The sequence below is a fragment of the Paroedura picta genome, chromosome 11, assembly GCF_049243985.1.
Source record: "Paroedura picta isolate Pp20150507F chromosome 11, Ppicta_v3.0, whole genome shotgun sequence".
Taxonomy (NCBI): domain Eukaryota; kingdom Metazoa; phylum Chordata; class Lepidosauria; order Squamata; family Gekkonidae; genus Paroedura; species Paroedura picta.
This window is the reverse complement of record NC_135379.1, coordinates 8782501-8804341: the sequence shown is the minus strand read 5'-3', so window position 1 is coordinate 8804341 and position 21841 is coordinate 8782501. Positions and strand designations below refer to the sequence as shown.

At 45.6% G+C, this 21841-nt stretch overlaps 1 protein-coding gene across 4 annotated transcripts in view; it reads right to left on the bottom strand.

Annotated features, from left to right (window-relative positions):
* Window positions 1-2290: 2290 nt before the first annotated feature.
* The window catches only part of WDR37 (WD repeat domain 37), a 46744-nt gene continuing 27193 nt past the window's right edge, over window positions 2291-21841 (bottom strand). For all 4 annotated transcript variants that reach the window (XM_077304559.1, XM_077304558.1, XM_077304561.1 and 1 more), the window contains 8 exons: window positions 20606-20677; window positions 20465-20509; window positions 19486-19562; window positions 18615-18852; window positions 16657-16798; window positions 8681-8815; window positions 6864-6978; window positions 2291-5777 (listed from right to left, as the gene is read on the bottom strand). In XM_077304559.1, coding sequence (XP_077160674.1) covers window positions 5646-5777; window positions 6864-6978; window positions 8681-8815; window positions 16657-16798; window positions 18615-18852; window positions 19486-19562; window positions 20465-20509; window positions 20606-20677 — 956 coding nt within the window. In that variant the 3' untranslated portion in view covers window positions 2291-5645. The remainder of the gene's footprint in view (window positions 5778-6863; window positions 6979-8680; window positions 8816-16656; window positions 16799-18614; window positions 18853-19485; window positions 19563-20464; window positions 20510-20605; window positions 20678-21841) is intronic.

Sequence of the window (21841 nt, the reverse complement as noted above, 5' to 3'; positions counted from 1 at the left end):
TTACCCAGTACATCAAATGTCACATTTCTTCCCCTTGGAGGATTAACAGCTGTGCCCTGTAATGTACTGCAAGCCTTCCTCCAAGACTAGCCGTATTAAAAATCCTTTTGTTTTCCTTGGCTCCTGATAAGAAACGCTGCAAAGGTACAGATGACGTTTCGACTAAGCTAGATAAGAAATTAAAATCAGATTAAACTTTACGCCATCGTTTCACTTTTGAATAGTCCAACGCACTTTCCTCTGAGGACGTCAGCCGAGCTTGTGAGGAACCCAGGCTAGTTAACTTGTTGACTTTCCCCAGCTGGCTGGCTTTTCTTTTGTTTGTCAATGCCTCCCCACCGACGGTACCATGCAGAATCGGGCTGCTGCTGCATGACTGTGACCTTGTTCAATGAGGCATAGACTGGACTCACATTTGCAACCTCCCATGATCGAAACTGTGCTCTGCATTCCTGCAACCAAGCAAGTTTAACTCATTCTGGTACTACAAGTCAGGGAGAAAGAGCAACTAACTATCCAGGGCACTGAAAAGCCAGCCAGGGGAACCGGAAGGATGCTGATAGTTCAGGCGTTACACCATATGCATTTGTTTGCTGCCTTCCTCCTGTCCTTCCTTCCAAAGCAGCCTTCCTCAACTTTTTTTCTGTTGTGAAGCCCTTGAAACATTCTTCAGGCTCCGAGAAATCCCAGAAGTGGTACGATCGTGTCGAATATGGTTGGGAAGCAGAGCTGTGTACACACCCAACTGGGGCCACTCCCCTTCCCACCCGCTCCAGGTCATTTTGGGAGAAGGGGGCGGGTCGACATGGCCATATATGGCCATACTATCCAATAGATGTTTAACAAATTAACAAATCCGCTGTTTGTAGCTTTCTGTTCAGCCGGGCCATCGGCTCTATATATACATTAAAAAACATTTATTGAGTGATATGACCATGGTGATGTCAACCCACTCACCTCTCCCAAAATAACCATTGATGGGTCTGGAGGAGGTGGGAAGGGGAGGGGCCCTGGGTGGGCATGTGCACAGCTCTGCTTCCCAACCACATTCTGCACCATCACACCACTTCTGGGGGTTCTCAAAGCCTGAAGAATGTTTCAGGGGTTTCTCAATGGTAAATAAGTCAAGAAAGGCTGGATTACACATTTCTAAAGAGGAGCAAAGATGAGAAAGAAGGCATTCTTTGCGGTATTCTCAGTTGTTTTCATACAATTCCTCCTTTAGGAAGCGTCATCTCCAGTAGCACGCCTTGAATAGCACAGGGACCCCAGTGGAAAGCAGGCTGTGATCCTGATCCGGGGGAAGCGCCAGTGATAGCAAAGCAGCTCGGTGGGATCCAATCCAGTCGGCCTGATCTCACGTGCGACGCCTGACAAACCTGACACCAAGACCTTTGATATGTGGCGGATAACAATTCTGCGGGAATATTTTGGGATGCATCGTTAACGAGGCAAGAAGTTTCCATAGCAATTGCAACTCCTTTCATTTCCGTACGAGCGCGACAATCTTTGAATCACTTGTCAGTCGTGGCTCCGGCGTCATTGTCAACGGTATCAGCTATTTCTGTTCAGTCTGCAAAGTGTTTCATGATACTCCGAGGGCTGTTGTATCAAAATAAATTGTACTGAAACTATGTTTTGACTTGGTTCTTTAAGCAAGGGGGGGGAGAAATCTATTTAATGTAACTCTGGGGAAACAAGCCACGTGGAGGATGTTCATAACCCGCATGGCAAGATGCAATTAAAGATTTGCTCGCACGGAAGACGGGAAGACACGAAAAGGGACAAAAAAAAAAAAAAGATCAGTCAAAGCCACTTTTAAGTTAGAGACTTCAAGCCGCAGGGCTGACTTTATTATACAGATGAATTCCATTTTCAAAAGCCAGCTTGGTCGTCTTCCTGCCAACCATTGTGTAGATAATGCTAGATGTTACGAATGACAGAGAGCTACTGTTGAAAATGAACTCCCTGCATCACATTCTCCTCCGTGTCTTTGTTAACACTGAGAGATGCTCAATGCATGGTATGACACTATATTGTGCGTTTCTTTGCCCTGTAAGTGACAGCTAACATGGTAATGCATGAGCAGGACAGCAAAACGCACGGTCCGAGTTTTCAATAGTAGCCCTGCAAGTGTGGTAGCATCCAGTTCCGCCGCTAAAAACCGGAAAAACAGTTGCAAAAGTCTGAATTGGAAAGAAGCTACAGGATTACTTGGAGGTTTTTGAGAAAATAAAAGACTTTACAACTTAAGTTACTCGGAGCTTATTAAAAACACAAGTTCTGGAACTCCGCTGAATGATTTAATGGCATTTTTAAATTGCAACAAAGACAAACACTGAACATCTAAAAAAAAAAACCCACAAATCACCAAAACATCAGTAAAATATAAAAGTGGTTCTACAGTGACATACAAAGTACGAGATTTTTCCTCCTCTGAGGAAGCTGATTTTCAAAGACTTCGGCAGCGAAAATAAGATTTTTCGGACTCTGAAACAGTTACAGGTAGGCAAAAGGAAAAAAAATGAGGTGCATGTCAAAGAACACTTACATACAAAGAAACGGAGACACGACAGGTCTTTGCAATTTGCCCAGTGATAACAGCAAAACTAAGTCTCAATACTGAAAATACGTAACAGCTACTTTCCTTCCTCTTTTAATGTGAAATGCACAGGACACAATTAGACTCACAGCCTGTCTGCTTTAAGGTGGAGACCCCCCCCCAAAAAAGTGAAATGTGTAAACAATCTAATTTCCCCCACCACACACACACAGACTTCTGCCATTGGGATGGAACCTATCTGCTCAGTAGAGCATTTAAGATTTTGTAAAAATCCAGTTGAGCGACCTGCTTTCTCTTCTGGAAGAAGCCGAGGCATTGAGGCTGCAGGGAGAGTGAGCCCCTTGGCATCTCGGTTGGTCCTTCATTGATACCGAGATCTGGAACAAGTGCACCATCAAAGCTCCCCTGTCCTGCATTGTGTTGTACTGATTCCTAAAAAACCTCACTGACCTCAACCCTGTGACCTATCCAATATTCTCAGACTGTCCAACAGGAAAGCCTCAGTCAATGTCCAACAGGCACCCAAGCTTCTGCCCAGTTTAAGTTGGAAAAATCCATAAAGCTACCTTGTTTATTGCTTCCAAGATGTGGAGTTTAGCCGGAATACGTTTTCCTGTTCCATAAGTCAAGAAGAATCATTGGGAAAGGGTTTTTTAAAAATTGTGACAAATCTAGAGATGTCCTTCAGAACCCAGCCTTGTTTTGGTGTCTCCTGCATTCCGACATCATCCTCAAAGGATGAACTCCCAGGTTCTCTTCTCTCCCGGCTGTATTTCCCCCAGTCTCTCTGTGACAAGTGTTGTATATACAAACTCCTGTTGACTGAACATGCAATAAAGCTTCTGATTCAAATCTTGCTGTGGGGTACCAGGGCAGGGGGAAGAGACTGCATAGACCCAAACTGTATTATTATTATTTTTAAGCAAGAACTCTCCAAACAGACTGCAGGGAAGGAAGCAAGCATATCTTTTCCCAAAAAAATTGGTGCAACTCATGTGGTATCAACACGTATGAAGATCACCACATATCTCAACCACTTCTCACCCAGCTCTTGAGTATTTCCTTGTGCTCTGAGTTTGCACAAGTCTTTGCCCCCAAATGATCAGGTTCACGGCATGAGGTCTCTTCCAGATTCTCCATTTATGACCTTAGCTTTTATCGGCCCACTTATAATGTAACACTTCTACTTGCCTCTGTGATTCCTGCTGTCTTGGAATAGGCTCCCTTCCTCCCCACTCCCAATTTTATCTTATGTAAGGGAGGGGGGGAAGAGTCAGCCTATCATCTTAGACCAAGATGGGTAAGACGCAAGTCTCAGCAATTCAAAACAAAGCAATCAGGAGACTGCCGATGCCAGATGTTTGACAGAAACTCATTTTAAACTCTATCTGCGAGGAAGCTTCAGGACTATTCTGACCTTTGGCCCTCTCAACCCTGAGATACTGAAAGGAGAACCATTTATGATGAAAAGCCACAAATATACTCCTCCAAACCCTTCAAAAAAACAACACACAAGACACACCCCAGTGGGCAAAAGGAATTTGCAACTATGAACAGGCAAGACCCAACATAGAAGGAGTGAAATGTGTCCAACATCCTTGTGAGGAGAAAGAAGAGAAACCAGTGGGGGCAGGGACCTCTGGGTGCAGACAAAGTCAACCGGCCATGTTTCACTTGGGCTACAATTGTCTTTTCCTCTTTGCGACGGCACATCGCAAGGAGATTCAAAGTGCTGAAGTGGAACGGCAAGGGTCAGGTTGGTTTTTGAGGTAGCCCTCAGTTACCAGTGGGGGATGGGGAGATCTGCTCCCTTGGCTATGCCAGTGGGATGCCTTTTGACTTTTTTTTTTAAGAAGTGGCCACGCCTCCCCTTCACAGGCTAAGGAAACCTGTTCCGTTTGCTATGTGAAGTGAGGAGAAAGGGCTGCTGTAAGATTGCAGGTCTAGATCATGGATCGAGCTGCACGGGCCTTTGGATTTCCATCTGCGTGGCGTTGGCTCAAACAGAACCAAGGCAGGAGGCTGTCCGTTTAAAGCACGTGAACTGTGGGATGCAGTTAAACAGAAACAATCCCAAAACAATGTTTATTTTCTGGTATGGGGAGAGGAGGGGAGGGGGACATCCCAGAAACACAGCTATGTAAATCCTTCCTTCGAGAGTCTCACATTCTTGAGGAAAGTCATTGTGATGCTTACAGAAATGGTTTATAACAGCTGCTATAAACTAAAGTGCTTAAAAGCTTATTCAGACTACCATGATTGCATTTGCAGTATTTCAGAGTACGCCATGAGTGTGAGATTCCAAAACGCAATGCAGCGCTCGGGCCGACGGGCTGAGAACGAGTCGGTTAGTTCTTGAAAAGTTAAGGACGTTCTCAGTGCTGCCTATAGCCTCCTTGTGTTTCCAGCAACCAGATTAAACTTGGGAGCTGGAACTGTCACGACAGTGGAGTGCTTGATTCAGACTTCATACAGACACAAGTGAAATTCACCCTTCATCTTAAAGAGTTTGGCCCTGAATTCTCTTCAACTACAAGGGCAGATACGTAAAATGATGGGGAGAAAGGCAATATATATTCTTCACAATAACGACACAGAATTCACATTTAAGTCAAACATAATGCCCTACAGTTCATCTACGCCACAGGTAGCCAATCGGCGGTTCCCCAGATGTCCACAGACTACAAAGACCGTGAGCCCCTGTCAGCATGGGTGCTAGCGGGGGCTCATGGTCATTGTAGTCCACTGACATCTGGAGAGCCACAGTACAGCCATTCCTGACCTATGCTGAATAACTTATGAGCGCTTATATGCTTTGTAGGAAAGCCAACCATCCTTATACCACTGCTGGATGCCAAGATATAAAAGTCCATACACAAGAACCTAACTTCTTTGAAAAGGTTACATTTTTTTTTCTGTACGTTTCATGCAAACTGAGCACAACGCGGTAACGACATCTGTAACACCCCTCCCCGTCTTTTCAAGGCGCACCTTTGGCAATGAGAGCAAACGAGCGCCTGCAAAAAAGGTTAAAAGTCCATGGCAACCAAGAAGTGGAAAGGAGGAGACTTCTTCCAGCATCTCATTTTTCCTGAAGCAGGGCAGGGATGTTGATATTCCACCCGATAGCCTGGCGATCGAATCCGCAGGTGAACAGGTTGCATATCGGGTGGTCTTCACTCCAGGCTGAACAGCAAACCATTCTTCTGTGACCCTGGGATGACCAAAAGGCCTGCATTAGAATGGGCAGCTCCAGAAAGCTATTTGTTACAACATAGGTGCCCCAAAGATGGTTTATCCTTATCCATTGTTGCTCTTCTATATATTTATGAAACAGCCTGGGGGGTGGGACGTGTCTGGCTGTCCAAGTTGGAATAGGGCCAATCAGGGTACAGTCAGCTTTGCCCTGATTGGCCCTGCCCCTGTGGCTCCCGCCCTCCATCCCTGGACTCTAGCCTCTTTGCTCTCAGATGCCTCAGTGCCTGAAGCCAGCAGCAGGTGGAAGGCTTGCTAACGAGGGCCTCTTGGCCTGCTAGGCTGGGCCTACTGACGAGGGCCTCCTGGCCTGCTGACTGCCTGCTAAGGAGCTCTGTCCCGGCCCTTTTTGCTCCAAATGAAGCCTGATTATTGGGAGTCGCCGGAGATTCTCACAAGTTGCCCTAAATTTGTGGATTGGAAATTATCAGAATTGTCCCGAGGGATTTCTTTAGCAACATATTTGGTTAAGTTCAACCTAGAGAAAATGGGGTTCTTCACACATGGCTGCATGCTGGACATTCACGTGAACAAATGGGTGGAATCGCCCTGAGTTCTCAACATTTCAAAGCTGGTGTGGGCACCAGAGTGAGGCTGGACAATGGATGGCTCCCCATCTTAAGATCGCACAAGAAAATCCTGCTGGATATGTAAGTTGGAGCAAACACGAATGGGCACAATATTTCAACAAAATAGACGACATCCTTTCCATCTACACCAGGGGTAGTCAAACTGCGGCCCTCCAGATGTCCATGGACTACAATTCCCAGGAGCCCCTGCCAGCATTCGCTGGCAGGGGCTCCTGGGAATTGTAGTCCATGGACATCTGGAGGGCCGCAGTTTGACTACCCCTGATCTACACCATGACTATTGGGCTATCGAAGAAGAAAATTCGGACCTTTCGGTCTCTTGACCTTGGCCTTTTTGCTCAGTTTTCAGAATTACACATAAGAGACTGGATCACAGATGTGTGGTTTAAAAACCCTTACATACACCCAAAACCACGAGTGTATCTTTAAGTGTGCAACCAAAACATTCCCAGTACCTGTCTGTTGCTGCGAGGGAGTCGCGCTAGCCGTACTCCGGACATGTCGAACAATCTAACCTGTCGGTTGTCATGTGGAAGGGCAATGATCCTTTGGCCGACACAAACGTTAATCCTGCACCAAAGACAGACAAGGATGTTAGGAATCCAACGGCGAGCCTGACAAATGGGAACTGACAGCTCTTCAAGCTCACTGAAAGTGATTTAATTGAAGGATTTATCTTGTACACATTTCATGCAAATACATATTGCCTTTTTTTCCTTGCAAAGAGATAAGGTACTGGAGAAAAGATTTATTTCCGTTAAAAGGTGGTGCTGATGGTTATGTGCACAAGGGAGCATTTTCCATTCCCTTTGATTGTTAAAACTCATCTCGCTGTCACCAGCACCAAGGCAGCCCCTCCCTAGAGGTTTGCCTTTACAGAAGGGGGCTTTCATGAGGAGAGGGGGGGGTCTTCCATTGCACAGCAGCCACTGAGGGATGGGAGATCCACCCACGCATCACTTGATGCAGAACAACAGCTCTAACTCTAAACCTGCTCCTGCCTTCCAGGGTCATATGATGACCACAGAGCAGTCATGTGATCCCTGCAGCCAGGCCATAAACAAAATGTTGTTCATCATCATGAACACCGAGGATCAAATGAAAAGTGACGTTTCGTTGCTCCCCGAGGGTTTTCTCTTTGACCAAATGCAAATGTGGGTACTAAATTTTGAGTGTGAGAGCAGCTTACAGCAAGGGATGGGAGTCTTAAGTTTTTCCCCCTCTGGATCCTCTTTGGTAAAATTCTGTCTTTGCAGCCACATCTCTGTATCTAGAAGGAAAGATGCAGGAACGCACAACTGTGTACAGAGGGAGGTTTAAGAAACCCATTTCTTCTGATTTTCCTTGTTAAACTGAAGATGAATTTTAAAGGGGGGGTGGGGAGGACCTACAAGGCATCATGCATAGTTTTGACCTTAGTAGCTTCAAGACAAGTCATATTAAACCATAACTGTTGTCCTCACTCCTCCTAACTGTTGTCCTCACTCCTGCTAAGACAGGAAATGCCTTATCACATGAGCACTTTGATGTAATTTAGTTTTCCTTGGGTGTGTTAGATTAAGAAGGCCTGACTGATTTTGTTTTGATGGTCAGAAAGCATACAGAGTTGCTCTAGAGCTGAAGTCAAACTATTTTGGTTCAGAACACTCTGTCCAGAAGCAAGCCAGCCATAAACTCTCTTGTGAGAGAGGGCAGATTTTACAGGAAAAAAACTTTTCTGTGCTCTCCAGCCCCGATTCCCATACCTGCCTCTCAACCATCCAGTTTCTTTGAAGGTGAAAATGACCAGAGATGTTCTGACTTTACATGTGACATTCAACATTTATTTTTAAATTTTGTTTTAATTAATTGTTTAATTAATTGTATTTATTGACCGCTGCCCTCGATCCAGCCAACTCATGGTGGTTTACAACAGTAAGCATAAAAACAATAAAACAGTAAAAAACAATAAAACAGTAAGCACAAAAACATTAAAAAGATGGCAGCACACTCTAATCTAATGAGAGCTGCACAATCTAATGAGAATCATGTAAGGGGAAATCTAATGAGAGCTGCAGAAATTTCATCTTGGGGACATCCAGGCTGTCCTGCCCAGCTCAGCCCGGCCCTTGCTGAGAAATGTTATGTGATGGAAGTCACGAAGAAAGCAAAGCGCTCTGAGTTACAGTGGGTTCCAGCTAAGCCTCACAAAAATAATATCAACGGCACCCCCAGGTTTAGTTTGTGAAAGCTAGTCAACACCTCCCACATTTAATCTCATGGCTTCACTTACCTGTTCACTGCAGAATCTGTACGGATAGTTGCAATAGGTGATCTCATATTTTTCAAGTCCCAAACTTTCACAGTACGATCATCACTCCCTGAAACGACGTTATCCCCCACAGTGAACACTGCCGAAGTCACAGTGCTAAGGGACATGAGGAGAATACAGAGCCACAGTTAGCAATGCTGCCTAAAATATACTTGCCAAGCCCCTGCAACTAATCGTCCCCCTTCCACTGGAGGAAAGTGTTTGCAATTCAGACTATGTTACAATTGTTAAAATCAGAAGTCCTCAGTGGTGGACTATATACTTTGCAGGCAAAAAGCCCCAGATTCCATCCATTGTGATGAGTAAAGCAGCTGGGAAATACTTTTCTCTGTAAGCTATTACCAATCGCTTTCATAACCAATCTTGGCTGAAAAGTCAGTCATACAGAAAAAGCCTGTAGAGAAAGAGCACATGATGTCTGTCCTGTATGCTACACAGCGGAATATTCCAAAAATAAGGGCATCTTATTTCAACATATTTCATCTTTTTCCATATAATGGCCAAAGCAAAGTGGATGAAAACATTTAACGCCAGTGACCCACGAACAAGTTAACTGTTAAATTTGAAGAGACCAAGGCTGAAGCTGTAAGCCAGGGGTAGTCAAACTGCGGCCCTCCAGATGTCCATGGACTACAATTCCCATGAGCCCCTGCCAGCGTTTGCTGGACATCTATGGACATCTGGAGGGCCGCAGTTTGACTACACCGGCTGTAAGGCTTTCCTTACATTCTAGACTGCCAAGCCTTTACCTCTTTCCCACCTATTCCGCTTGCTAACAAAGCATTTCCTCCCTGCTCCCGGTTCATTACGGTGGGCCTCTCAGCTCAATTGCTATGGATCGCAGTTAATGACCTAGCCTGCATCGCTTGGGGGTCACATACATCAATTGCTTGGAATTTAGTAATTCTAATTTAAGGTGTCAAGTTGCTCCTGTCACTTCCATTGTGCTGCGAGAATGTGATTTCATGTCCTATCCAGCCCACTGATGGAGATTAGCATTATCCAAGTCACAACGGACTAGCGTGTGCAAGCCCTCTTAATTTAAATTGACATCAAATTAAACTCTAATTAGATCCAAACACCATTGTATTGGGGGCACCAAGATTTTTAACGCTGTATCAGTGCCACTGAGCTGCCCGGGGTAATTATGCAGCACGAACCAAAGGTCTTCACTCAAGCCTTCGGGTCCTCGGGCTCCCAACCCCCCAATTACGCGTCCGTGTGCTGCCAAAAGTGCTGCGTGGGGCACCAGGGCTTAAGAGCAGTCGCTGGATCCGTGGAAGATCTCAAAAACTCGACACACCATCCCAGCCGCATGAGTGTCAAGCCTCGCAGGGTACCTGCGTGGCAGAGTGCAGCCTGCTGAAATATTCATGCCGATGAGGCGTTTCGCCGTTCCACAACACATGACAATAGATTTGATTCTCTCATAATGCATTAAAATTATTCATCTAGTTAAGATTTAAAAGCAACTGTTCAAAAGCTCTCCACTTTTCAACTCCTGCTCAAAAAACCTGAACGCTTTTTGATGTGCTGCGATTTGCATCCCGGCCTGCATCCCGAAGGTACGCTGCGGATGGCGTGATTTAGACAGGGAAGAAAGATGGAAGATAGAGCCAGGGTGATGTTGTGGCTAGGAGGTCAGACGAGGACTGAAAAGACTCAGGTCCAAATCCCCACTCAAGTTGTGGGAGCTCGGAGGGTGACCTTGGGTCAGATGCCCATTCTCGGCCTCCCCTTCCTCTCACACTGTCTTTGTGAGGATAAAATGGAGGAGAGGAGAACAATGCAAGCCACTTTGGGTCCCCGGTGGAGAGAGAGACAAGATGAAAATGAACCACATATATAAGGAGTTAACTCGTTGACTGAATTCTCTGAGTCTGAATGTTAGCTTAATACTCAAAGGGTATAGCATTAGCTCTTGAAAATCCTCCTGCTGGCACCCTGGCATAGTCTTGGTAATGCCTAGAAGTGCCCTTCAGCGCCAAATAGACAGTGAGCACTTGAAGTCAACAGTGGCCTCATCCACCATAATATCTAAATTTAAGCTTAATCAGAACTCTTTGTCAGGCCAAGGCAGGCTTTCTCAACTGGGCATTCGTCAAACCCTGGGGTTTCTTGACAGCCCTGGAAGGGTTTCTTGAGTGGAAGGGTTTCCCAAATATTTATTGGGTGATATGACTATATATGGTCATGTCAACCCACCCACCTCTCCCAAAGTGGCCAGTGATGGTCCTGGAGAGGGTGGGAAGGGAAGGAGTCTTGGGTGGGCATCTACACAGCTATGTTTCCCTACCATATTCAGCATGATCATGCCATTTCTGGGATTTCTCAAAGCCTGAAGAATGTTTCAGGGGTTTCTCAACGGTAAGATAGTTGACAAAGGCTGGGCTAGATGGTAGAAGAAATTAATAAATAAAGGTGGGAAAAAATAAATTTTTGAGCTCAAGGTCTTAAGACCCTGTCTTGTCATGTGACTGTAAGCAACTTTTTTTTCCTAAACTCAAAAACAGCCTGTGAATTTAAGTCCATGATGAACGGAAGCTCAAAGCACTGCAGTAAGGAGTGCATCTCCGCCCTGCACTCGGCGGGGAAAATTCCTTTGCATTGCACTGCAACTTTCAATTCGTAGCTGCCTCTGAGATTAGAACGACAACACAGGAACAAGAACAAAGTCAACTTTCTTGCTTACAAACTGAATGGAGGCTTGAACTCCAAGTTAATGGAAAGCAGGGGGCCAAGTAGAGCATTTGGTTAATATGCTGGCATCTTGTTCGGAGGCTTAATGACAAAACACATGCCGCCCAAGCTCACCCTGCGCTGACTCCGAAAAGTTTAAATAAAGAGCTGGGGAGGGGAGGGCAAATTAACATCTCCCATACTTCCCAGCCACCCACCCACCCCTGCCACACTCCCCTCAATACTGGGTCTTCCAGCAGATACGGCCAAGTTAAAACGGTGGTTAACATCCCTTTGGCTAAATTAATGGAAAATGTCAACAAAAGATCATTAGGCTCGGTGTTAATGGAACGCTAAAAGGCATTAGGCTTTTAATAACTCAGTGCGGATGACAGGTATCTGTGGGCATTAACAAAAAAACAAAGTTGGCAAAGAAAGAGTAGTCTTACGACACCCTTAAACGGTGGGTCCCCCTCGGGGAGTTTGGTGTGCTACTACCGTTTTCTGCAAAAAAAAAAACCCTCAGACTCTGCCAAGCCCCAGCAAAACTCATTTATCTTGTCGTAGGGAGCAGCCGAGCATGTACTTCCAGCTGACAGAGTGGCACTTTCTCACCACACACCACTGCCTGATCTGGAACATTCTGCTCCCTCTGTGGGTCTCAATCAACGGAAATACTGTAATGCTAGCACTCCTCATTAGGACTAACAGCTGTCTCCCCAGTCACACAGAGACACAAAACTGTTTTGCATAACAATCTGCTGAAATTTCACACTCACCGGGGGGAAAAAAAATATGATGCAGAGAATGCTGGACCATAAAATGCTGATGCGGTGTGCTGCCTGGAACCGCTTCCAAAAAATTAACCCTCTGGCGCCCGTTGCACGCGCATGGCACGGCGTTTGAGGGGCAGAACGGTGGGGAAGGACAACCAAGAATGTGTTACATTCTTGGGAGGAGGGTCGCCGGCGACAAAATCCTGTGGAGGGTTTCAGCAGGGGATTGGGGGCGATTTAAACTTTCGTTCGGCGAATGAGCGAAATGCCACGTAAACAAAAACGGCAGTACAAAAACAAGGGGGGAAAAGGACCCCGAAGAAGGGTAAAAACATGTCCTGCAAGTCAATAACAGAAAGATACAAAATGTGGGTGACAAATTCCACATCCGTTTACTTCATTTGCTTAATGAAGCAGCCAGGCTTGTTAACGTTTGCTATTTAGGCACACACAATAAGAAAAGTGCGGGAGAAAAATACGTAGTCGAGCATATACTTAAACAAAAGAAAGGGAACTGTGATGATATTGTAGTTGGAGAGCAGTGGGCGTTCCTGTCCAAAGGAGCATGAACATTAAGGAAGGCGGGGCTTTCTAAGGGTAAGAAGAACAAAGGAAATCACATCAAGGCAACGTGTAACAGGAAACCAATGAAGGAAAACCAGCCAATCTGAAGTGTCTTTTCTTGCTAAGAAGTTGTTATCTATCAGTATTAATCTCCCCCCACCATTGCTTAGCATACCATTTTCAGGAAGAGATGGCAACTACAACTGACAATGGTATCAAAGCACTGGGAATTGGCAACAAACACACAGAACTAGGAACCTTTGTTTAGGGTAAGGGTGGTGAAATGGTGGCTCTCCAGAAGTCCCAGGACTACAGTTCCCATGAGCCCTTGCCATTCACGGTTTGGCCACCCCTGTTTTAGAGATAGTTGGAGCCAGCAGCATCACCTACTCCAAACAGGTGAAAGCCGACTGGGAAAACACGTGGGTCCATTGCCTAGCAACCATTTCAGAGTCTCCTGCTTTGGAATTAATTATACAGCCCCATCAGTGCGACTGGCGCTTCACAGAGTTCAAGAAGACCGATATCCGTCTCAAAAGAGCTTACGATCTAAAAGGTAGCATAAGGGAAATAACAAAAGGCGGGGAGGGAAGAGGACACATTCACTCTGGCAATGCAGGCCAAGTTCCAACAGGAAACTATGGCAGGTTAGGCCAAAAAGCTTCTTGATGACAGATCTGCAGGGAGTCGGACAATGCAGCATGTTTGGAAAGGGAGAAAATAATAGAGTCATTTGAGGGAGCAAAAGACCCCGGTTTTTTGTGGAACCCTGGCGTTTTCTTGATGGCCCTAGAAGGGTTTACCGAATGGGTGGGAGTTAATCAATTTGTAATATATATTTTTTGATTTCTTAAACATTTATCAGGTGATATGACCATATATGGTCATGTCAACCCGCCCTCCCCTCCCAAAATGTTCAGTGATGGGCCTGGAGGGGGTGGGAAGGAGAGGAGCCCCAGGAACAATGCTTCCATACCACATTCTGCATAATCGTGCCACTTCTGGGGTTTCTTAACGCCTGAAGAGTGTTTTAGGGGTTTTCGATTATAAAAAACTTGAGAAACACTGGCCTGGATGAACAAAGACTATGGGGCAGAGAAGAATCAAGATTCTTTGACTGTTATATAAAAGGTAAAGGTAAAGGTATGCGTTTGCTGGCAGGGGCTCATGGGAGTTGTAGTCCATGAACATCTGGAGGACCACAGGTTGACTACCCCTGCTCCACCGGACCGCCTTCTACCCTCACGCAACTAGGCACTGCATGTCCCTGAAGGCATAACTCAGTCTTCATTTTAATTCACCAGCGTCACACTTGTTTTTGAGGGGTGTGGAAGTCCACAACCATCACCTTATAATCCCAGCATTGCCTCTGCGAGAGAAGCAAACGGTTTATATCTTTCCATTCTCGTATTTAGAAATGATTTTTAAACAAAGGCACTTGAAAAATCTGTACCTAAAAAATCTGTTCCTACAACGGACCTACAAAGCAGCTCTGTGCTTTAAAACAATACACTGTGCTGTTATGTTTAAGTCTGGCTGGCTTTCCTCAGAAGCAAGGACATCTCACATTGGAGTCAACATTTTCAGATTTAAGACAGAATTAAAGTGCCATCTGCTGGAAAGATCGATGACAACAGAACTTTGCTTTTACATTTCAGCAGTAAATGTGCAGTTTAGCACCCACTTCCCCAGAGGTAGTGACTCGCCAATTATTTAACTGTTCCACCATTATTTGGCCTGACATGCCCCATATTTATGTGAATCTAAGACCTCCCTTCACCTGAAAACTCAGATCCTACCAGAAAAGCTTTTCATGGAACCTATTTGTACATAAAGCTCTGAGCCATCAACTGATGTCAGATCAAGTGATATATGTACGTGTATCAGTCCAGGGGATGGGATGGATGGATGGATGCATTTGTCACAGGCCAATGTGGCTCTTTTTATACAAAACTAAATGCAGGCAAACAAGCAGAATAAAATGAAGATGGGTAAGCAAAAACACAATTGGAATATTTAGACATATCAATGACCGAAACACTAAAATAGAAATACCACCAACAGTTGTCCAGTTAATGTGTTACATGCAGATCTCCTCATTCAGGGAGACTGACTTAACAGGTCAAAGAGCTGAAGAAGAACTGAGTTATGTGCTCCACTTTTTTCTACCTTAAAGGTAAAGGTAAAGGTATCCCCTGTGCAAGCACCGAGTCATGTCTGACCCTTGGGGTGACGCCCTCCAGCGTTTTCATGGCAGACTCAATACGGGGTGGTTTGCCAGTGCCTTCCCCAGTCATGACCGTTTACCCCCCAGCAGCAAGCTGGGTACTCATTTTACCGACCTCGGAAGGATGGAAGGCTGAGTCAACCTTGAGCCGGCTGCTGGGATTGAACTCCCAACCTCATGAGCAAAGCTTTCAGGCGGCTGCCTTACCACTCTGCGCCACAAGAGGCTCTTTTTCTACCTTAAGGAGTCTCAAAGTGTCTTACAAACACCCTTCGTCTCCCCACAACAGACCCCCACTGGGAGGTAAGTGAGGTTGAGAGCTCTGGAAGAACTGTGCCTGGCTCAAGGTCACCCAGTTGACATGCCAGTCTCTCTCTCACGGAATGCTGTCCACGAACACAATCAGAGCAGCTTCTCTGCCACAGCAGAATACACAGGTCCAACAATTATTTATTTATTTATGTTTATATTTATATACCGCCGCTCTCAAATGTCTCGCGGCGGTTTACAAGATTAATAAAATGCAATAAAATCCCCTAAAATACCCAATTAATACAACATAACATAAATTGAATAAAACATAGCAAGAATATCTAATATGCTTAAGGCTACCTGCTAGCCCTATCGTATTTTCCGGCCATTACTCGTTTCTGTCATTTCTGTGGTTTGCTGGAGTTTTTGGTGTTTTTTTTTTTAAGTAGAAGCCCTCTCTAAGAAGCAAGGTGCAACTCTGCTTGGGTTTGTTTTAATGCTGATTCAATATTTTAAATGATGCATTCAATGTTTACCGTTTCCTAACGTGCAGGAGGTTCCTTTTTCTCATGCATTTCGATTATTGTTATACTATCTTGTTTAAAAACCTATAAAGGTAAAGGTATCCCCTGTGCAAGCACCGAGTCATGTCTGACCCTTGGGGTGACACCCTCTAGTGTTTTCATGGCAGACTCAATACGAGGTGGTTTGCCAGTGCCTTCCCCAGTCATTACTGTTTACCCCCCAGCAAGCTGGGTACTCATTTTACCGACCTCGGAAGGATGGAAGGCGGAGTCAACCTTGAGCTGGCCGCTAGGATTGAACCCCCAGCCTCATGGGCAGAGCTTTCAGACTGCATGTCTGCTGTCTTACCACTCGGCGCCACAAGAGGCTCATAAAAACCCATATACAACTTCAAATAAATGAAATCAAACAGAGTGAAGCCAAGTGCCTCTGTCCCAACTACCACAGTCAGAAGTCCTGCTAAAATTGGAGAGGGTGGGGGAAATGGGGTCTCAGTTAAATCTTTGCAGCTTTTACTATTTGTAATTATTTATTATTTTAATTTATTACTCGCCGCTCCCAGCAAGCTGGCTCGCGGCGAGTTACAATCGTGCCAAATTCGCCATCATGACGCTGCGCCGGTCCCATGCAGTCAAGACTGCTCCGGTGCCCTGACTCATGGTTTCAGAAACTGCTGCTGCAGGAAAACCCAACAACCTGTACACAGTTTAGCGCAGTACTTAATAAGAACCTTCGCTGTGTGAGTGTGTGTGTTTTTTCAAATCCTATTCTCATACTTCTTGGCAGCCTTATAAAATCTGTAACCAGGAAGGAAAAAAAGGGACTTCTCAATTAAAAAAAAAGAGGGCAGATAATTTTTGGTACAAGCAGCCCAATCCCCCCCTTAAGAACCCTAGGAAAGAACTGTCACTTACTCTGTATGGCCCTGAAAGACATTCACAGAATGGATAGAAGGGTCTCTGAAATCCCACAGGCGGAACGTTGTGTCACGGGACGAGGTCACCACAAGACGCTGGGTGGGATGCGTGCAACAATGTGTGAGCTCTTGGTCATGTCCTACAACCACAGATGAAAACATATAAGGCACCGAGGAGTGCAAGACATTTCATTTCCACAAACACTGGACGTGGAAAACATCAGAGTAAGTATCTACATATTGATGGCCATCAGATCAGCCACCTACGAACATCCAGGATCGAATAGTCACTAGGCGGGGCTAACACACGGTTTGGGTGGCCCTGCATGAACTGGAATTCGGCCCCTAAAATTTTTCTCATGCCTAACTACTCATTACTGGACATCTTCAACTTGCTATTTTACCTTCCTGTCTTCAACCACCCCGGAAGCCCAACTTACCCTACCCAGTGATAATGAGCACTGAGATGAAAACGGGCAACCTGGTTTGAATAAATGCACAGGGACAGTGAGGTAGGCAGGTATACCGAATGCAGAAGAGCATGTCATCCAGCCAACAAGTTGCCAGAAGAACAGTCCCAAAACAGGCATCCCTGGAATTCTGGCACCTTAGATCAGTGGTCCCCAACCTGCGGTCTGCAGCCCGGTGCCAGGCCGCAAAGGCCAGGGCGCCGGGCCGCGGTTCCCTCTCCCCGCCCCCCCCCCCCGCAGTAAAAAACTTCCCAGGCTGCAAGCTTGCGGCCCAGGAAGCTTCTTACTGCGGGAGGGGGGAGAGGGAATCAGGGCCGCGCCGCGCATCGCCCACAAGAGGCTCTGTCTACCCTAGCAGAAATGAAGACTGTTGTTTTGTTTTTTAATTACTGAACCATAAGTTCACTGAACTAAGTTACGTGGATCTCTTCAGGCCAAATCTGGTCCAATTACAGTATTTGGTGGCGTTTAAGACTACTTTTTTCCCCTGAAAAACATGCCTCCAAATGGGGGGGGGGTCGTCCTATATGCCGGGTGCACTTCAGTTGGGATAGACATAGCTGCCCATAGTACTGTATTTTGAGTGGAAATGTTGGGAGGTCGTCTTATATGCCCAGTCGTCTTATACGCCGGCAAATACGGTACTTATTTTGCATTTTTGACACCTGCTTGTAGGACATTTGACAGCATATTTGACAGTGATGCTCCCAGAAGGTGCCAACCTTCCAGTAATCAGTCGTGGAGTTACTGGGGGACTTTGGCCGAGATCCTTTCTCTCAGCCTAGCCTACCTCACAGAATAGTCACTGAGGATACAGTAGAGTGCAGGATAATAATGATAACAATTAAATGTCATCAAGTCACAATCAAGTTATGGTGACCCCATGAAATTCCACTTCATGGGTTTTTCAAGACACTAGAACAGCAGTGGTGGTTTGCCGTTGCCTGCCTCTATGAAGCGACCCTAGACTTCTTCGGTGGTCTCCCATCCAAGGGCCGGTCATGGCCGACCCTGCTTAGCTTCTGAGATCTTATGTGCTCGGGTTAGTCAGGGCTATGACGCTTCTGTGGCTAATCCCTGAAGCAGAAATTAGCTGCGCAAGAACACTGCAGAGACTCAAAAACTACATGAATTAATTAATGCCTGGCAAGAATGACCTCAAGTTTATGGACACATTAAGCTGGATAAGCAAAACAACGACTGCTCATTTCTAAGAAATGTACCATAGTTAGTAAAAGACAACAGAAGTTCCTCTGCATGGCGACAGTGTGAGCAACTATCTTTTTTCTTGGCAGAAACACCAAAGACAGACCCTGGGCTCACAGGAACAGCAGGAGAGTTCTCAGCTTCCAGAAAGCTCGCATGCATAACCACTGGCGCAATTGACTCCCCAGCAAATAAAAGCCTATTAATTCCTAAGCTCTCAAACAGTGTGGAGTGGGGGGGGGGGCTGGAAGCTGCAATTGACGGCAAGAGCATCGTATACCTGTCAGAGAGTGCACAAGTTCCGACGTCTCCACATCATAGAGGTTTGCTGTCCTGTCCCACGAAGCTGTCACGGCTTGCTTCCCTCCAACCAGCCAATCCGCTGCTATGACTACACCTTGATGACTTTTCAGGGTGGTTAAAGGCGCCCGGATGGTGGGGCAATCGCTGGAGCCGTCTCCATCTCCTTCAGCTTCGTCTTTATCGGAAAACTCAACTTCATCTTCTCCGGACATTTGCTGTTGATTTGGAGAATGTGGGATAGGCATTAAAGCCTGGCAAGTTGAATAAGGCTGAAAGTCCCATCGGTGCTGCCGCTTAACAGGGCGCTAAGACACAGCTTCCCACCAAGGTGTATATCCCGTATAAATGCATAAGAGAGCCAGCGTGGTGAGGTGATTAAGAGCGGCGACTTCCAATCTGGCAGGTTTGATTCCCCGCTCCTCCACATGCAGCCAGTTGGGTGACCTTGGGCTCCTCACAGCTCTGATAGAGCTGTTCTCACAGAGCAATAACATCAGGGCCCTCTCAGCCCCACCTGCCTCACAGCGTGTCTGTTGTGGGAAGTGGAGGGGAGGGCGATTGTAAGCCGTCTTGAGACTCCTTCTGGTGGTGAAAAACAGGGTATAAAAACCAACTCATCGGCATCTTCTTCATAAGTGAGATAGCTTCAGAAGAAGAAATAGGGGCACTGGGAAAGAACCATGATTTCTTTGAGGAGTTTAAAATTATGTAGTAATTTTAAAAGGGTCTTGGCAATAACACCACATAATCGCAAAGGCTCAACACATCCGTTTTCTAGAATAAGCCAGTAGATTACACTATTTAAAAAATCAGCAAGTTTAGTTACCCAGAGCACACACTTTACTTACATTGCAGTCTGCAGTGGGTTGCGGGGTGGGCAACTGAACCATGTACCTCCAGATATGAGCGGTCTGGTCTCCAGATGCTGCAGAACAAAGACGGAAGACAAGGTTCCATATACAGCTGTGTAAAATACTGCATTTTACCAAGAGGAAGGCTACGTTTATTTCCAGGTGTGCTATCAAAGAGGGGGAGGGGTCATGTTATAATCCCACGCAGATCACAACGATGCCCAAGTAACTTAAAAATCTTTATGTATAACACTAGCCAAAAAGCTTGTTGTGCCTAAAACTATGGGTGCTATACCCCCACACCACCCGCCACCCTGGAAAGGCCTCAGTGGGTCTTTTCGCAACAGGGAAGGGGAGGAGTGCCGGTGGGGACTGGCTCATCGGGACAGAATGTGGCTGAGACAAAGAGGACTAAATCTTGTGCCAAGCATCCGATGGAGTGAAATGGGAGGAAAAGCTGACAAAGGTAATAAACTGATGAAGTTTCTCAGCAGACACATCCATGTGGAACAAATGACAAGGGAAGGGTGCTAAAAGATTAGGGTTTTTTTCCCCCAGATGTGCCATATAAATGGGGATCATTTTACATTCGTATCCAAGTTATAGGCATGTCCAGTAATTTCTTAACTGTAGGGGATAGGGGAGTCACTTTACGTACAGGGTCGGCTTCCTTTAGGGTAAAACCCAGGCAGTTTCTTCCACAGCTTTGCAATGAACAGGAGCACGAAGTATTTACTTTCTTTCTTTCTTTCTTTCTTTCCTTCTTTCTTTCTATCTATCCATCTATCCATCTATCCATCTATCATACTTATATACTGCCCTCCCCGGAGGCTCAGGACGGTTTACATATAACAAGGAACAATACATAAAACGGTCTATAAAAAACATGTGAATAACCTTATAATAATAACTAATAGTTGTAACCAGATAACAGTGTAACAGTACAATATAACAATATAACAATAGCACTACATACCTGTAAGACCCACTTGTTCCGCTGGATGGAACTTGATGGAATTAACTGTGGTAACGTACAAAGACACAACAATCAGAACAATGAACCTGCTGCAAGGAAGGTTTCTTGCATAAAATTGCTCTTCCTCTTTGCACTGCTTACCTGATCCGGCGTGCCCAACATATTTCACGAGGCACTTCCCTGTTTCTATGCTCCAGAGAAGAGCGGTGTGATCTGTAAAGGGTGATCCAAAGAGGTACATAGTTAGAATTCTCTAGGGAGAAATAGGTTTCGGCTAAAGGCAATGCAAGCCAGAGTCCGAGAAGCAGGGGGAAAAAACACCAATGCCATCCAGAACAGAAGCAGCAACTTATATCTTGCAGTACAAGACGGTGCTTGCTACCCAAAGGAGGTAGCAGTTTCAGATATGATTTATGGTACAGAAATCAGGGGTAGAAAATATGATGCCTGTTTTGGTGACTCATGGTGGGGAAGAGACTTCAAGGCTTCATAGGGCCCAGTGCTTAAAGACTGGTTCACACGTGTGTGTGATTCCTCAGGGTTTGACAGCTTCTAAATGAAAATGACCGCCTCCCCTAAACTTTGGACAATCAAAATTCTCTGTGTCTGAGACTGTTCACCCCCTCGTAGAAAAGTCACAGCTTCTTGCGACAGTTACCTAGCAATGACCCTACAAACAGAAACTGGCCATGGATGACACAGCGTCAAGCTCTCTCTAAAACAAAATTCATTGTTTTTTAGGATGGCCAGTAGGTGGCACTAATGTAATCTCAGACTCCCTTTAGTCCAGCTCTTAGTCTCAACTTTTTAAATGTTGGAGAAACCCCTGAAACATTCTTCAGGCTTCGCAAAACCCCAGAAGTGGTGTAGTTGTGCAGAATATAGTTGGGGAGCACCGCCCACCCAGAGCCCCTCCCCTTCCCACCTCCTCAAGGCCCATCACTGGCCATTTTAGAGGGGGGGAGGGGGAGAGTTGACATGACCATATATGGTCATATCACCCGATACATGTTTAACAATTTTTGAAAATATATTAAAAATTAGCTCCCACCCATTAGGGAAACCCTTCCAGAGCCGTCATGAACCCCTGGTTGAGAAGGCCTGCTTTAACCCAAAAAATCAACCAATCCCTTTCTTTCAGAGACTCCCTACATCAGATCTTTGTTTTAGCTGCCAATGTGTTTGTGGGATTCACATAAGGCCAAATACGAGAAATTACCTTGGAAAAAACATATCTTTTTTGCAATGGAAATGGTTTAAATTAAGGATCAGAAGCATGTTTCATAAAGGTTCGTTACACTTGTTTACAGATCTGCCTTTTCTCCCCTATAAAGTTTGTGTTGAGTTCCCCTTCACCTCCATGTACCCACTTTGCTG